Source organism: Ascaphus truei, chromosome 9 (assembly GCF_040206685.1).
Source record: "Ascaphus truei isolate aAscTru1 chromosome 9, aAscTru1.hap1, whole genome shotgun sequence".
In the NCBI taxonomy this organism is placed as follows: Eukaryota; Metazoa; Chordata; class Amphibia; order Anura; family Ascaphidae; genus Ascaphus; species Ascaphus truei.
Window position 1 is genome coordinate 69824114 of NC_134491.1, and position 18837 is coordinate 69842950.

At 44.7% G+C, this 18837-nt stretch overlaps 1 protein-coding gene across 8 annotated transcripts in view; it reads right to left on the reverse strand.

The window, feature by feature from the left end:
* Positions 1 to 5103: 5103 nt before the first annotated feature.
* CSDE1 (cold shock domain containing E1) overlaps positions 5104 to 18837 on the reverse strand; it is a 66797-nt gene continuing 53063 nt past the window's right edge. For all 8 annotated transcript variants that reach the window (XM_075615350.1, XM_075615351.1, XM_075615347.1 and 5 more), the window contains 9 exons: positions 17432 to 17536; positions 16625 to 16800; positions 14733 to 14845; positions 14018 to 14137; positions 13822 to 13908; positions 12095 to 12273; positions 10233 to 10396; positions 8221 to 8353; positions 5104 to 6935 (listed from right to left, as the gene is read on the reverse strand). In XM_075615350.1, the coding sequence (XP_075471465.1) occupies positions 6888 to 6935; positions 8221 to 8353; positions 10233 to 10396; positions 12095 to 12273; positions 13822 to 13908; positions 14018 to 14137; positions 14733 to 14845; positions 16625 to 16800; positions 17432 to 17536 (1125 nt within the window). In that variant the 3' untranslated portion in view covers positions 5104 to 6887. The remainder of the gene's footprint in view (positions 6936 to 8220; positions 8354 to 10232; positions 10397 to 12094; positions 12274 to 13821; positions 13909 to 14017; positions 14138 to 14732; positions 14846 to 16624; positions 16801 to 17431; positions 17537 to 18837) is intronic.

Consider the following 18837-nt stretch of genomic DNA (forward strand, 5'->3'; position numbering starts at 1 on the left):
GCAGCTGAGTATCATTTTCTCTGTTATCTGGAGTCATTATCTCCTATGGAACCCTTACTCTAGGTTGTTTCATATGTGCAAACAGCACTGGCTTTTTGTGATTCTACAGCCATGTGTCTTACTTGTGTAGCCCTTTTGTGAATCCCTGCTTTAAAGGAACTACTGGTGTTGTGTATACCTGTGGCTTCAGGAGCTCTGAGCCTCCGCTGTTGGGAGCCTGGGGTCATACCCTTACTTATCATGGTGCAGCGCCTCCACTTACCCAGGATCCCCATATTAGAGAATCTACCCTGAGCAAGAAACATAACAACGGTATTGTGCAACAGGCAACCTTTTACTATTGAGATTAACTAACTGAAGCTTGCAGAGTATACATGACATGTATAAGACCTTTATACTCTACATAACATAGCGTAACACACACACAGTGGCTCGGCCACACCTTGCTAGGAATAATGTTCTGTACACAGGTGGCTCTGCCACTCTCCCAAGGAGTATGTCCTGTAACTAGTATCTGTATAGAATAGTATGATGGCACACTGGTGCCCCCAATTAGTTAGTGGGAGGCGGGATCAGCGCCTGATGACCGGTGTAGGTGCACTTGTTGACTAACGATACCTTCCGGTCACTGCGGTGACCACACCACTTCACACAGGGTCCCTAGTGTTGCTCCAGCCTTGCGCCGACACTCCGCTGTGCTGTGCGGTCTGTTCTCCAGACCGAGATGGCGTCCGCAACTCCGCAGCTGAAACCGCACTAAAGGGATACGTCCCTAACTGCTACGGCCGTCCCTACAAAAGCGGCACCCTACGCTGACAGGGGTAATGCTCCTCGGGGCTGGGGAATGTCTCTCACCTAAGCGGGAAGGGTCACTGACCCTCCGCTCACGCACACGAGGTTCCGCCACCTTCCTCCTTCACCTCTCACTCGTGTGTGTCCCACCGCCCACACGCGCATCCTGTCTCTCTATCCAGAGTCTCGCACCCTATTGGTCCTCAGCCTCAGCTGACTCTCCCACAGTTCAGAGTTCAGAGTGCAACCCCCAAAGTCCCTCCAGATTGGTTGCCTTTCGCGCGCTTCCCTCGCGCATGCGCAGCCTGACTAATCACACAGTGACCTTACTGGCAAAAGAACAGTATGGCGCTTCCTTTGTTAGTGACAGCGCGGAACCCTCATATATGTATACACATCCTTACACTTGCTTTTGTGCAGCCACCACAGGCATTGTATGCATCTTTTTTTGATTTTGATATTTTGTATTGCTGTTCAGGGTTTGAGTCTTTGTTTCATTTTGTCTCCCCCTTGGTTTAAGTTATTATTTTTCTTATGTACATCATTTTTGTATATAGGTTTATTTATGCCATACCTTTCTTTATGCCCTTAGCTTAGTTATCTACCTTTTTAGCTTAGGTCTTTACCAGGGTTTTTTTTGCTTTTGATTTATTTTTCAGCATTATTGAGTTTTGTACATTTAGTCAGTCAGTCTTTTTGTATTTTTTGCTGCCCTAAGTGTGTATATGTTTTTAAATGTTAGTGTTCTATTGCTCGCTATTAAAATCTATTAATTTTCTATTTTGACTTTAGTTTCCTGGTCTTTTGGTATTATGTTATCAGTTATTTTGTGGTATATTTAGAGTGCTGCTTTCGGGGATTGTCTTAGTCTTTTGTGTGTTCAATATTATTGTTATCCCCTAGCACAGGCATGTCAAACATGCGGCCCGCAACGGATATTTTTGCGGCCCGCTCACAACCAGCGCGTCTGTCGGCGAGCGCGTGGTTAAAAGTTAAAAGTTTTGGCCGCGGGAGAAGCGAGCGCGGGTGTAGAAGCGAGCAGCACGGGCGGAAGTAAAATCTTTCCTGCAGGGGCTGGAGGCGTACGGTGGCCAGGTGCAGTCATCCTGCACACATGCCGTGTGTGGGAGGACAGCGGGGGCGGAGCCAACAGCTGAGATAGCTGCAAAAGACGTCTGTGAGACTGCCTCCTGCCTGGAATAAGGTAAGGACAAGGGGGGAGGGGGGGAGAGAGGATGATGGGGCATGTGGGGGAGGGAGAGAGGATGATGGGGCATGGGGGGGGGGAGGATGATGGGGCATGGGGGGGGGAGAGGATGATGGGGCATGGGGGGGGGAGAGGATGATGGGGCATGGGGGGGGGAGAGGATGATGGGGCATGGGGGGGGGAGAGGATGATGGGGCATGGGGGGGGGATATGATGATGGGGCATGGGGGGGGGATATGATGATGGGGCATGGGGGGGAGATGATGATGGGGCATGGGGGGAGATGATGATGGGGCATGAGGGGGGAGAGAGGATGATGGGGCATGGGGGGGGAGAGGATGATGGGGCATGGGGGGGGGGAGAGGATGATGGGGCATGGGGGGGGAGAGGATGATGGGGCATGGGGGGAGAGGATGATGGGGCATGGGGGGGGAGAGGATGATGGGGCATGGGGGGGGAGAGGATGATGGGGCATGGGGGGGGAGAGGATGATGGGGCATGGGGGGGGAGAGGATGATGGGGCATGGGGGGGGAGAAGATGATGGGGCATGGGGGGGAGATGATGATGGGGCATGGGGGGGAGATGATGATGGGGCATGGGGGGGAGATGATGATGGGGCATGGGGGGGAGATGATGATGGGGCATGGGGGGGAGATGATGATGGGGCATGGGGGGGAGATGATGATGGGGCATGGGGGGGGGGATATGATCATGGGGCATGGGGGGGGATATGATCATGGGGCATGGGGGGGGATATGATCATGGGGCATAGGGGGGATATGATCATGGGGCATGGGGGGGGATATGATCATGGGGCATGGGGGGGAATATGATGGGGCATGGGGGGGAATATGATGGGGCATGGGGGGGAATATGATGATGGGGCATGGGGGGGAATATGATGATGGGGCATGGGGGGGAATATGATGATGGGGCATGGGGGGGAATATGATGATGGGGCATGGGGGGGAATATGATGATGGGGCATGGGTGGGGGAATATGATGATGGGGCATGGTGGGGGGAAATATGATGATGGGGCATGGGGGGGGAATATGATGATGGGGCATGGGTGGGGGGGAATATGATGATGGGGCATGGGTGGGGGGGAATATGATGATGGGGGGGGGAATATGATGATGGGGCATGGGGGGGGGGAATATGATGATGGGGCATGGGTGGGGGGGGAATATGATGGGGCATGGGTGGGGGGGAATATGATGGGGCATGGGTGGGGGGGGGAATATGATGATGGGGCATGGGGGGGGAATATGATGATGGGGCATGGGGGGGGAATATGATGCTGGGGCATGGGTGGGGGGGAATATGATGATGGGGGGGGGAATATGATGATGGGGGGGGGAATATGATGATGGAGCATGGGGGGGGGAATATGATGATGGAGCATGGGGGGGGGAATATGATGATGGGGGGGGGGGGAATATGATGATGGGGGGGGAATATGATGATGGGGGGGGAATATGATGATGGAGCATGGGGGGGGGGGAATATGATGATGGAGCATGGGGGGGGGGAATATGATGATGGGGCATGGGGGAGGAATATGATGATGGGGGGGGGGGGGAATATGATGGGCATGGGGGGGGAATATGATGATGGGGAGAGAAGAGAGGGGGAGAGAGGAGGGGATTGAGCGAATGGGGGGGGGGAGAAGGGAGATGGGTGGGGAGACAGAGAATGGGGGGGAGGGAAGGGAGAGGGAATAGGGGGAGACAATGGGAGAGGGTGAGAGAAAATGGGGAGGAAGTAGAGAGAGAATGAGGACAGGGCCGCCAACAGGCCCGGTGAGTCAGTCAACCACCCTCTCTCTCTCTCTCCACCACCCTCTCTATTATCCCCCCACTCTCTCCCCCACCCCCACCCTCTCTCCCCCACCCCCACTCTCTCTCTCCCACCCCCACTCTCTCTCTCCCACCCTCACTCTCTCTCTCCCACCCTCACTCTCTCTCTCCCACCCTCACTCTCTCTCTCCCACCCTCACTCTCTCTCTCCCACCCTCTCTCTCTCTCTCCCACCCTCTCTCTCTCTCTCTCTCTCCCACCCTCTCTCTCTCTCTCCCACCCTCTCTCCCATCCTCTCTCTCCCACCCTCTCTCTCTCTCTCCCACCCTCTCTCTCTCTCTCCCACCCTCTCTCTCTCTCCCACCCTCTCTCTCTCTCCCACCCTCTCTCTCTCTCTCCCACCCTCTCTCTCTCTCTCCCACCCTCTCTCTCTCTCCCACCCTCTCTCTCTCTCCCACCCTCTCTCTCTCTCTCCCACCCTCTCTCTCTCTCCCACCCTCTCTCTCTCTCCCACCCTCTCTCTCTCTCTCCCACCCTCTCTCTCTCTCTCCCACCCTCTCTCTCTCTCCCACCCTCTCTCTCTCTCCCACCCTCTCTCTCTCTCTCTCCCACCCTCTCTCTCTCTCTCCCATCCTCTCTCCCACCCTCTGTTTGTCACCCTCACCCACTCTGTTTTATCTTAACTGCACTATACCTACACCGAAATAACCTATTCTGCTTTCTTCCAGATCTGACTCAAGTTTCACACGGGAGACAGGTAGAGAACACCTCCCCTCCAGTATAGTACCTTGAGGGACTGCGGATCAGGTAAGATCCCAGGTGGGATTGCTGCTTTGGAAATTGTTAAGAGGGGGGCATCCTGACACTGGTTAATGTGTTCAGAAGTCATTCACGTCTGGCTTTTTTTTTGGTTCGGTTAGTGAGGTCAACACACGCGCGCACACACGCACTACTTTTCTAAATAAACCTACGTTTCTATGAAAATGTAAGTTGTTTTTTTTTGCGGCCCACCTAGACTTAAACCTTGTTTATTTGGCCCTTGTTAGCATTTGAGTTTGACATGCTTGCCCTAGCACCTACAGTTTCCCATTGACTCTAGGCTTACTTGGTTTATTTTTTATTCCAAGATAGTCAATATTACTTATTGGGTCTGGTTTTTCCACATATGTAGTGTGAGCAACATTCTTTTTGTGTGTTTGTCATATATATATACACACACACACACACACACACACACACACACACACACGCACACACTTTCCATGTGTAACATTTAAAAAAATAAAAATAATAACAATGACATTTCAAAATTATCGGTAAAACTTTATTCTATTTTCAATTTTTATTTTTTTTGCCATTAAACAGAAAAATTGGAGCCAAGTTTTGTTTTTACAAAGGTAATGCAAGTCTCCAACAAAGAACCCCTAAATCAGAACAGAGGTAAAAAAACAAAAAACCTCTTCCCTCTATTCAGAGAAAATAGCTCCTGATCTTTCTGGTTTAAAATACTTTGACCAAATTTGTTTTCTTGCTTGATAATTGATGGTGGAGAGAAAAAAAAAAACAAACAAAAAAAACGCGGAGAGTGAATGAAATAGGTAAAGAAAAACAAAACATAGATACCAACTTTCTATATTCACCTTGATGCAAATATCAATATAGCTGTCAAAAGCCTAAAGAATTTCTTAATATGACACGTGTGTATGTGTGTGTGGGGTGTGTGTGTGTGGGGTGTGTGTGTGTGTGGGGTGTGTGTGTGTGTGGGGTGTGTGTGTGTGTGGGGTGTGTGTGTGTGGGGTGTGTGTGTGTGTGGGGTGTGTGTGTGTGGTGTGTGGGGTGTGGGGGGTGTGTGTGTGGTGTGTGGTGTGTGGGGGGTGTGTGTGTGTGGGGTGTGGGGTGTGTGTGTGTGGGGGGTGTGTGTGTGTGTGTGGGGTGTGTGGGGGGTGTGTGTGTGTGTGTGGGGTGTGTGGGGTGTGTGTGGTGTGGGGGGTGTGTGGGGTGTGTGGGGTGTGTGGGGGGTGTGTGGGGGGTGTGTGGGGTGTGTGGGGTGTGTGGTGTGGGGTGTGTGTGTGGGGTGTGGGGTGTGTGGTGTGTGTGTGTGTGTGTGTGTGTGTGTGTGTGTGTGTGTGTGTGTGTGTGTGTGTGTGTGTGAGTGTGTGTGTGTGGTGTGTGTGGTGTGTGTATATGCGTCTGTGTATGTATTATATTTTTTTAAATTTTTTTTTTCCAGGCACATTTTTTTTCCTTTTGAATCCATAAAAGTTTAGACGCTGCAATGTCACAAAGCAGCAAAAAAAACCTGTGCATTTAATATATATTTAAATTAATCACACTGATGGCACGACACCCTTGTGGAATACTGCACTCCCAGAAATCTTCACAAACCACTAATTAAAAGAAAAAAGTTACAAAGTCACAGAACATGCTTTCAATTCTAACAGCTTTTGTTCATGACATTTGAAATGAATAACATTTTATTTTAATCTGAACAAAAAAAAAAATAAAGGAACATTTGGCTGTCGTCAGATTAGCGATATGGGCTTCAAAGCATCTACAGGTTGGAGAGATAACTGTATAGAATATACTCCACCTTCACTATGTGGTCCTCCGATAGAAAAAGCAGAGTTCAAATCATGAACAAAAAGGAAGATGCTACATTAACTTTAAGGCAAAGTAAAAACAAAATCAGCAATAATGGAGGTAGAATATATGCTAAACAATATCAAGTGCAGAATTTCATAGGGTTAAATCAGAAGATTACCAAGGTTGACTTGAATAGGCAAAAGGAAAAGTCTGTTGCGGTCAATGCACCATTCAAAACAAAGCTTCTTTAAAAAAAAAAAAAAGAAAAAAAAAATCGTACTAAGGCTTCCACTTAACTTCTCACTTGCAAATGTGCATAATTTAAAATGTTTGCTTCTTGTAATTTTCCTGGCTTGAACATAAGATGGAAGGTGTTAAAATGTGTCTAATCATACAGAATAAGGATTTCTGAGTTTCTGGGCTGCAAAGAGATGTTGTTGCTCTTCAAAACAACCATTCGTTTGATCGTAGTTGATTAGGTAATGTGCTTCTGCAGATGGAACTTAGTCGACGACGCCTGCTTGACGGATCTTTCTCTCTATGCCAAATCCCTGCAGAAGCAAAAGTGGTAGTTAGAGCAGAGGGGAAAAAAATAAGGAAAGGCTACACCCAAGAAAAGCGGGACTAAAAATAATTAATTGGACTGTACCATCTGGTGCTAGAGAACTGATGTACTGTAGCATGTTTAAAAGTGCAAGAAATGATATGCTTTTGGAAATTTCAATTGCATTTCTTGGGGGAGGGGTTTGTTAATCCAGCGTTTTCTTTTCCCTCATCTTCGACCCAGCAGACAGCCAGATAAAAGGAGAGGGAGAGGAGGGGAGAGGATTTGCCTGTGCCAACTTGTTGAACACACAGACCGAGGAAATGGACCCTCCCCCAGGCACTGAGCAGGGCCCTCATTTATTTTATACAATATACATAGCTGTACCCCCATTGGGAATAAGTTGGCGCTTTACAAAAACAAAATACATTTAACCATGGGTGCCACCGGTCTTCCGGACCTTAACTACACGGTTGCTTCGTAGAGAGATCATGTGGTTGTGTTCAGCCCCCACACGGAATTGAATCAGTTCAACACCATCTCTCCCTATTCAAACCAGCATTTATTGCAGGACGTACCCTGTATGTCACAGGGGCCCTAAAGTGCCAACCGTCATGACGTCCAGGTACACCATGGGGCACTATGTTTGTAAATATTGTTTTAACCCTTTCAGGTGCCAGGTTTTGTTTAAGAATAAAATTACCTGTCTTTTTAATCACCTAGCCCCTTAACCCGTTGGCAACAAAGGGGTTAAACATGTATCTGCCGTTAGTACTCTTAGGCCTTGGCCATGTTTAGCGCTTGCTGGCGGAAGCGTGCTGACGCGCGCTCCCGCTCAGCACTGAGCCCCTACAGCCGCAATTAGAGCGGCTTTAGTAGGGGCTCACCTGTGCTTCCGCGCGCTTGCGGAAGCGCAGGTCTTAGGGGAATTTAAAATTCCCCCGCTTGCCGGCGCGACAGGCCGGTCACGTGAGCGGTTCGCCCAATGAGGGCAAACCAGCTCCGTGACGTCACTGGCCCGCCCCCGGCCAGTGACGCGCTCGCCCCCGGCTGGCCCGCTGATGGCGAGTGCGGTAAGCAACCGCAAGGCCAGGGAAAGCACCCGCTTTCCCTGAGCCTCAGCGAGCCAGCAGGGAGCATGGACTCAGCCTTAGGAGGGATTGCTCCAATAATTAGTGCTGGAGGAGCAAACCAATGATCTTTACCCCTGCAAAGTGTTCTAACATTCATTGACCTCCCTGACGCCATAATACATGAGGAATACAAGATTTTTTTTTTTCTTGCAAAATTACCTTTGTGTTATCTGGACCTCTGGGCTGACGTAAGACCATGAGACGGGGAGCGCTGGCATCATCCAGGGTAATACTCTTTAAACGACTTACTAATCTGTCAGGGCGAGGGGCTGCTACCAGTTCGGGGCCTTTGCTGGAACGCAGGACACAAAGCTCATTACAAAACGGCCATACAAAAATTGGCAGAATGACAAGGACACACAAACAGAATTTGACTGCAGATGAGAACATACATAACTGATAGGAAAATGAAACTTCAATAAAAATTTCAGACTATTGGATCCTTTGGTTTCTTTCACATTTAGAACCCACCAAGTTTACATATTGAATTTCCTTACTGTATTTAACTACCACCGATCCACCTCTGCTGGGTGCCTATTCTAAGGGTACTACTCATTCCATGAAGCAATTCTTACATTTTTCCTGAGCCTGCCACACTCCAGCATGAGCCTGCCACACTCCAGAACGAACATCTTATTTGTAGTACATTTTTCTCTGAAATAGGCTTTCCTAATGTACATTATTAAAACCATTCCTATATTTGGAAGTGTCAATCAATCATTCATTTCCAAGCTGTACATGGAGATGCTTTAGTCTTTCCTGATGACTTTTAGGATTTAGACTATGCACCATTTCAGTAGCCCTTCTCTCAAGCCAAGTGCTTTAATGACAAATGAGTCATTATGCTACAATGAGGAAGCTCTGATAATAGGAGATCCTGGTATATACAGAATATGGAGCTTACCACTTCACCATTTCTAGAATAGTTCTATGCCGCAAAGGTAACAACTTGTGGGGATGGTTTAGAACATTATTAGTTTCTCAATACTAATTTACAACATGTACACATTGAGGGGAGGGAAATGCAGGAGAAAACTGGAACATTCAAATAAAATCAATAGGTGTGGACAACACAGTATGGGAAGCATTGTCAGGGGGAAAAAAATCTAGAACAATAGGTGAAACTGGAGAATGGGATGTTCGGAGTGAGGAAGTCGTTTGGGAAAAGGTAATAGTCACGCAACAGACTTCTAGCTGAAATGGTTGAGGCTAATACAGTAAAGGAATTTAATATATCTTATGATAGAGATCAATGCAAATATGAGGGGAAATAAGCCCGGGATCAAATGATTCACAACAATGTTCTCCACTGCCACAAGAGCCTGCAAAAATAAGGGTGTGGGGGGAGCACATGCATTAAGTGAGACTTGTGTTTTGTCACTGAAATGGTAATTATACTCAAAGTCCTTACATTCAATCAAAAAAAAAAAAATACAATTTCAGTGATAAAACACAAAGAAGTTTCACTTAGAACGCGCGTACTTGGCGATGTGGTGAAGGTGTGTCACTGAGGTGTGTATTTTGGGGGTGAAGTTGTCATAGAGGTGTGTGTGTGTGGTGAAGGTATGTGTCACTGATGTTGTGTGTATGTATGGTGAAGGCGTGAGTCACTGAGCCCTGTATGTAATTCAGTCCCCGGGCAACTCAACTTTTATTGAAAGAAGCACTCCCCTCCCCCTCGCACACTTACTTTACACAAGTGGGAGTCAAGGCACCTTAGCTATCCACCCATGTAATAAATGGGGGGGAGGGAAGCAGTACAGTAGGGGGATCTACACATTTTAATGTCCGCAACGCTCCTGCGCACTGTGACAGATGCTCCTGCGCAGTGCGCATGTGCCCAGCGACAGATGCTCTGGCACCCGGCCGTGTCGGCGCATGCACGGTATACACAAGCGACAGCCGCTCCTGCGCTCGCCAACGGCCTCTTCTGCCAGCACTGACGTCACTACCATTACCAACTTCGTCGCCATGACGGCGATTTGTGCAAGCAAAATGTTAGTAAGTGCTAGCAAATAAGTTTCACTTTAAAAAACAAAAAAAAAATATCTGTGTTTCGGGCTTCTATGGCAGCACAGGGTTAGGAAATAAAATTGTAGCCTAGTACGTGGTCCCATCTGCCATTGAATTTGCAGATGGACAGAAGTTTAGGGTTCACCTACGAGATGTACCTTAGAAGGGTTACATTACAGGCACTGCACTTCCCAGTTCGCTGATTCAAAATAACCGAGAACTCCACCTCATCCCCAGACTGCAGCTCAACGCCATCCTGTATCTCCTTCACGTGGAAGAAAAGCTTCTTGCTGTCACCCACTTCGTAGTTAATGAAGCCAAACTGAAACAAAATAGACCAGGGCAATATTAGACAGTATACCCCCTCTACAGATTCTTTCATGCTGATGAACTGCAAGGTTTTATCTATTTTTTAATTTGCATTGCAAATACTATATGTACTGGGTGAGATTGCCATAGTATGGTGAAAGATACTGCAAAACACCGAATCTTTCAGAATGCCAAAAGCTTATTCAGCACTGTACACAAGACCAGGTCAAAGGTAAAGTTTGGCAAAACATCGATATGATCGTACAGAGATATACAATGGTCAAAAAGCACCACCAGTGACAAGGAAAGGGTGTATAGGAAACTAAAAGGAACTTTCATCTACTATAATATATAGATCCAACTGGTTCCCAGAAGATCAATAAGTAGATAAGAGATGTGACAAAGACAAGGATCAAATTATAATCTTTTACTAGTTCATAGCATGGTGAAATACGTAAAAAACAAATGAAACAAAAAGCAAATCAAGTGTACGTAAACCTATATAAAGTGTCAGTTCATTACTGGTCAGCTATGTATATATACAGGAAAGGTACACTGGTCAAAAGAACAAACGTACAAAACCACTTATCCACCACATGGATTTTGGGTAGAATAGATAACTGGTATCTGTCTGCAGAAAATAATGTGACCAGTAGTGAACGGACACCTTTTATATGTTTACGTACACTTGATTTACTTGTTATATGTTGGTCTTTATCTATTAACCAATCTATGAACTAGTAAAATATTATTTTTGATAATTTGACAAGTGTCCTTTTGTGACATCTCTTATCTACTTATTGGAGTGCTGGGAACCGGTTGGTTCTATCGATAGGATAGAGAATACAAGGTTGATATTTAAAATTATAATTGCGATATTATCAGTCAGTTTTGAGGGTCATTGACATTTTAGGGACAGTTTGCGATATGCAGTTTGAGACACAAGCTTCAAAGAAGGAAGAGCTGCCAAAGTAAACGGGAGCCTTGTATCCTTCTTTTACCCATACCCCCAAGATCATTATCTTGTTTGCCCCATTCCTCTTAATCCTATCCCTAATCCAACCTTTGATGCTCAGGAACAAGGGGTAGGGAGGTTGTTTTATGCATTTTAAAAAGGTCATTAATTAAATATTTTTTAAAGGTCAGTGGTTACATAATTGGGAAGATATCCAGTTTTATTTTGAACATTTATTCTGAATCCAATTCCTCCACCTTCCCCCCACTCAATTAAAAACAGTATTTTTTTTCTCCGATTTAGCAAATATTTAATGCTAAATATCATTATCACAATGATTCGTATTATAGTGGAAACTTTTAGTGCCCAATCCTAGTGAAAGATTAGCGTGACAATGCTCATGTTCCGGTTACCCACAAGCCCTGGCTGCTGTGGAAGCTCTATGCTGGGTGGTTAACGGTAAGTCAGGTTTGGGGACCGGCCTGAGACACAATGCGCTCATAAGTGTTCTTTATCATTACTGTACAGTGGAGAGTTTGCCCCTTACTCACCATAACTAATTTGTGTACTAATGTTTATTGTGGAACTTTATAACAAAAACTGTGTGCAATATACAGATAGAGATTTATATAACTGTACAACCCCCCTGTTTCATAGCACCTACAAGCTAAAAACCTCTAGTGCCCAAGATACAAAGAAAGGAAAGTGGTGGGATGTGACACGCAATTCCTGCATTAAAGGAGAGGCTGTACTCACCTGATCTTTCACACACTCCACAGTACCCCTGCGGAGAGGCTCAATATTACAGGCCATTGTCTGCCCATTCTGACCCAGAACACAGAGTTGGAACTTCACGGTTTCTCCTTTCTGCAGACAATCTGCTTTATTGGCCATTCCCACAATGCCAAAAGGGATCAGGCGTCCTTTCATGCTGGCTGAAAATGCAAGGTATACAACTTAGCTGTGGCATGGCAGACCATCATCTCATGCCATATCAAAAGACTCATTTTGTGAACATAAACTAAGGACATTGCAGCCATGCCAGTTTATAGCCCATAATGGGCATATTAATCCAACAGTACTACACCATAAAACAATCTGGCACTGAAAACATCATACAGCCCATTCATTTTAATACAGTGTAAGAGGTCTTCTGGTGCTGGAAGAAGTCTTATGGAGTAGCACCGCATGGCAAATGCAGGCCAAAATGTTTTATGGTAAGCCTATATGATTTAAACTGGAATGCCCTGGAGTATTCAATTCCAATCGTGGCAACCTCAGCAACGTCACTTCGATCCGTTAAACCAGGGGAGCGCAAACTTTTGCTGCTGCGCCCCCTGTCTTGGCTGGCCCGGTGAACGCCCCCCCATCTTAAAGATGCGTGTGATGTCACATGACTCTGCAACATAGAGCGTCTGAATCTCGGTAAGTTTAGAGTTGCAGAGGTCTCACGCAAACCCCATGCATTTAATTTAAATGCCTTGAGGAAGAGCATGGGGCCTCTGCAACTGCCGCACATCCCCAGAACAATCTCCCGCGCCCCGCAGTTTTGGCAACCCTGCTTTAAACAGCTCGTTTGTGGTATGCTCTGTATCTGTACCATCCTTCAGGAGGGTCTATAACAATCATTTTATGGGGTGCCAGCATTAACTGTGTCTAAACAGCAAATTAAAACTTGTCTGCTCTTTTACGCAGTCCAAAGAGAATGATTTCGGTGCTCTTGCACATTAAGTGCATAAAATAAATTTGTCCTGCCCAACGACAAATCGAAGATCACTGCCTCTTGGCTTACATTTAATTTTAGGTTGTGTAGCTCCTTAGAGTACATATACATTTTAAAATTGCCCATTAGTTCTTTGTCTGGAGAGAGTGAGGAGAGACCACACATACCCCCTCCCAATCCCAAAGTCGACCATGATTGTAGAGTCCACCAGCCGGGGTTCAGCCTCCTCTCCAAGGCACCATCCACCAAGTATAATATACAAGTAGACAACTCCTGGCTCTGCGGCACTCAACTCCCTCTGCATACCAGCACTGCCTTCTCCCCTTCTCACGAGGCACTCTCCTTCCCACATAACTGCATTTACAGTGCCTGGGAAGCAGAGGCCAGGAAAGTAGAACGCAGCATGTTGAGAACGCTCCACCGTGGTCTACCTACAGTATGAGGATCTAGCAGGCCGCATCAGTTTGGTATTTTATTACCCCTGCTTTAAGGTGCCACCCAAAACACATTAACCTGCCTCTTCCCTCCAACCCCCAACACAGTGAAGTATTAAAACACATTAGGCCTCCGACTCCTTTAGAGGAAGTATCTCTTGGAAGTGTAAAAGAAGAATTATTAGCGATGCTGCTGTATCCAACATTAACCCCGTCCCAGGTCAGCTTGTAGCCTGCAGGGGACCGTATTCTAGCAGAAGATATATAGGGAAACGTGCCCATTTTAGAACTTAGATGCCAAGGTTAGCATGCAACAAGTTGCTCACCTTCTTTATTTGTTTCTGTAATGGGATCATCTTCTGTTTCATCAGCTTCCTCTGGAGTTTCTTCAGCAATCTTCTGCTCATCTGAAACTAATTAAAAAAATATCAGAAATCTACAAATTGTCTGACCTAATATATTCCAATAGTGTTTCATTGGATTTTATCTAAAGCCGCAATTCACTCCCAATATTAAACCTACCCTCTTCTAGAAGCTCAATCATGCCTTGGTATTCAGTCTGGGTAGGATCCACGCTTCGCAGTGGTCTGGTAACTCTGCCCCAATACACCATTGGATCCACTTCATCATTTGAGCCATTAACTAAATAAACAAAAGAAGTTAGTCAGCAAAAACAAACATTCAAAGTACAGAATGCGCTTCACACATTAATATACTAGAGGAAGTACAAAACAATATTTATTTATAGTACTTCGAATAGCCTTCATGTCTAGTAATCCCCAGAGCTTTAAAAAGATGGAAGTTCTCCCCCAAAATTATCTACTGTATCTTCAATGTAATGTACTTTAAAGAAGTTAATTAACTGCAGGCTTTAGGCCGTTACAGATAAAAAAAACAGTAGAGTCCCAACATGACAACCTCTGCTATTCTCGCACTTGCTCCACCTCAAAGATGTTGTCCATATAGACTTCAGAGACACTTAAGAATATCAGTCTAACCCGTAGCCTTTCTGATGAGAATCTTTCAAAGGCAGGGATGTCAACATGGAAGAGGATTAGTGGCTTTTTTTCTGTTTGTGCTAATTAAAGAAAAAAATAATAATATTTTCTTGCTTACTGAATTTTTATATATGAAGGTAAAAAAACAAAAAAAAAACACTATGGTGGAAAAAAATAAAGCAGAGTAACTACAAAGTGAAACCAGATTTCTGATGGTGGCATTTAAGGTCTGCACTTACCCTGATGGACCTTGGTGACTCTCTCAGCGCTGACTTTGTTCCCTTTGCCCTTTGACAAGCTGTACTCCACCATGTCCCCCAGGTCCAGTTTATCCACATCGCCAGAATACTCGCTTTATGATGGAGAGAGAGAGAACCCCGCTCAAGTAACATTGTAGCTGCCTTGTATGCAATTAATCCCTCGTGTCACAAAGTAAATGGCACCAGAGCTTTGTATTTGTTAGTGTTTCAGTTGCCAACTGAATGAAAAATTAAGTCCTCATTCCAGTCTGATCAAGTCCAACGGCAGTAGGGGTTTGACATGCTTACTGCTCCAACAGCTTACACTATTAAGGCCTCGTTCAAGGTGCAGGCTTCGGAGGGAGGGTGTGCTGCTGTGCGAGCTGCCGTGGGACACAAAGTATTCAAATTGAATACTGGTTGTCAGGGTAGCAGCTGCCCTGTCTCTGAAGCCCGGAGTTGACGCTGGCTACAGTTTCAATAAACAAAAAAAATCGTTTTATGAGGCTGCAGCAGCGTCACTGGGACCTCGGCAGCCAATGAAATCATTCTTGAGAATGATTTCAAGACTGCAGCCTCGATCCCTAACCTGCTGTCTGTAGCTCCGCCCGCTCAACTCCTGAAAAAGTCTGCTGGGGATGAACACACATCGCCCAGCAGACTGCCGACCTCCCTCCCGAACGCCCTCCCTCCAACTCCTGCCTCTGGCACCCTGAACGAGGCCTAACTTTCAAGTGGTCCGATAGACTAAAGTCCTGTGGCCAGCAAATTACATGGGGTGGTTTTCAGCCTCTCTTGGATGTACTACTTACCCAAGATTGGGAAATGAAGAGACCTTCCAGTTTTTAAAAGTGCAATCTGTGACTCCATTTTCCTCTATGTGAAATTGAGGATATGGTGCAAATCTATTTATTGTCATAGTGTAGCAGAGAGCCCACACAGTTATGTGGGTCTTTTATGCCTTTGCAGCATACTAAATAGGGATGATCCCTTTCCTGGCAAAGTGATTGTGGTGTATAATAGCAGTTCAAAGTAAAAATACCTTGGGTAAATGGTTATAAGTGTGCAAACATTCTAGCAGTTTGGGAAAAACAACAAACAAAAACATTTTGTATACAGGTCTGGATTTATCCCCATTAAATAAATAATCGAACTTCTTGATTAGCCAGCAAAAATTTGTCTGTTTTGGTTTATTGGCAAAACGATGAATGTATTTAATCTGGGCATGTGAATGGGGGCAAAGAAGATTATTATAATTTATTGTATGTAGTTTTTTTGGCTCTGCATATTTAACATTTATACAGTGTTTACATCACACACAGACACACACTTCGTGGGATGAGATGAGTGGTGTAAATAATAAACGGAAAGACTAATTTGTGTGCGTTTTGTAAACGTCGTCATGCAAGTTTCTTAAAATCAGCCTTAAAGTAAACAGTTGGCTGGTTTGTTTCTTTGGAAATTAAATTTTTTCATTAGAGCGGGTGAATTGGGGGTGCTTTGCAATCAAGCGTTTCCTCACTGCTATCCTGTCCCTGTAAGAGCAACAAGGAATAGAAAGGAGGACGACGTACCCTGTGAACATTTTCTGAGACTGAGAGACACACACACAGACACACACACAGACACAGACACACACACAGACACACACACAGACACAGACACAGACACAGACACACACACACACACACTTTTACCCAATGAAACGTCACTTCCTTTAGTTCAGTTAGTCCTACAAGGAAGTGCTCCTTTAAAAAAATGAGGGAACTGTACATTTTAAAACAAATTTTAGGTTTAAAAAAAAATAAAGCAGTATTTTAATAGTCAAAATAAAAACAGACCTAGAATACAAATCACTTAAAAACCATGACTTTAAGTCACTCTCACCCTACCTGTAATGAAAGAAGATTTCTTTATCGTGGTTTGCGGTTTCAATGAATCCAAAATTATCTTTTAGGGTGGCCACATAGCCAAAAAACCTCTTGGCATTTGAGTTACGGCCAAGAACCTTCATTGAAACTGCGTTCTGCTGACCGGTCCTTTTGGCTTCACAAATGCTGAACTCAACCTGAAAAAGAACAAGTATTTCTGTAACTGTGCAGCTGCACAGGGATCTGCATATAAAACTTGCCTGCCCTTTGGTATCTAACTGTGTGTACATTATGTAAAGGGCCCAACTTGAATTGCAGTTTATCAGATTTCACTGATCATCCACTTCAAAGTATAGTTTCAGTCCCAATGGATGAAGTCAAAATAATTCAATGAACATGAGTAAAATGATCAGGAGCAAAAGTATAATTGTATTATTGGACTATGTATCCATAGTACAGTCATGATTCCTATATTAATTAAGTTGCAACCCTCCCCCCCCCCCCCCCAAAAAAAACCTCCACACTACTACGAGTTGAGCCACTCTTCCCTCTCTTGACACCCCCCACCACCAAATCTATACCTGGCTTAGATGGGGCTAATATATCACATGCCACCAATTGCACTGGGAAAAGGAGGAGATTTACCAAAGAATGTTGCCCTTTTAACTCTCGCTCCACCAAAAGTAATTAATAATTGCGCCCCTCCTTGCCCAGGAGAAATAGGATTCATATTTCATTTTAGCAACTCCGATTTGCTTTACTGTTCACTGTTGGTCAATACTCTGGAAGGGAGGGTATTCATAAAACAGGTGCTAATAAAAAGCTCACCTTATCACCAGTCTGGGGGGCAGATCCTTCCAGGTCCTTGAGGTTATAGGATACGGTTAACCTGATGCCACAATCTTCATAAGAGATGGTTCCTTCCTCCCCCTCCTAATGCACAGAGGAAATGAAATAGTTTCAGGTCTACCAACACCTATAGTAGCAGTAGAGGGCTAAGGGAATCACTTTGAAGTACCCGCATTTGAATAAAGAGAACTCAGTTCAAATCCCAGGACCAGCTCTTCTTGCGACATTGGGGAAGTCACCTTTGCTCTCTGTTCCACCACAATTACATTTTGCCTGCAAGTCTATGTACAGCCCTGCATACACTGCCAGACCTTTAAATGTATTTGTTACAAGTATTCTTTATTAGATGACATAAATGTCATCCATATACAGCCCAGCAGTCTTTATTTTTTTATATAGACCACGTAGGTAACATTCAACAGCAGGCAGGGCTATTTAAAGATACAGGGAGTTCATGCTCTAAGATTAGAAATTAATAAATCACCTTACATTAACTATTGGAAATCTGAAGTAATTCTACCTTTTATACAAATTATAAATCACCTAATTACCAAATCTAGCTATATTAGGCAGTTTGTTCTAAAGGTATCATCTGTGCTTGAATGCTTATTTTAGTAATCTGTCTCTATACACATCCAAATTGTATGGTACTTAGGATTGTATTACAATTTCTTAATTTTGCTTTAAGTCCCTATGTTCTAGCTTTCACTATAATTTATTACGACAAGTTTAATGATGTGACATGTTCTTTATATATTGGAATTAATAAAAAGATATTCTTAAAACAAATAGCTAGTTTAGCACAAACCAAAAATTGTGCCTGACCTAATTGTAAGAAGTGTAATGGTGTTCATACTTCACACATATCTGTTAGGACCTGCTATCCCATGTCATGCCTGGTGGATTTGACATGGAAAACGAGAGAAAAGGATTGTTCAAAAGGGCATATGCCAATTGCATAAATCCTCCAATCACTCATCACAAATCGATACATGACAAAAACCTCCATATCCTGACTACGATAGGACAATTCAAAGTGCCTCAACACAGAACATTTTAGAGCCAGTTTGGCATTCCTTCCTATATATGAAATGTTACATACTCATGGTCTTTTAGATGTACTGTAAAATTAACGTAATAGCAAGTTAAAAACACACAAATTTCAGTACGAACAATGCAGTTACTCATCATTACAATGAGAGGCTGAAAAAGTTGTTATTATAGAAAGCGCTTTCTCTGTGCCAACAAATTCAAAGACTAAAGCTACACAGTTCACAATACAGTATTAATATTACAGCCAAAATGATCTTCAGTGATGTTAGAGGGATAGGAGTTTCCTTTAAACACACCATGCTTAATAACTTACCTTATCTTTTTTCTAGACA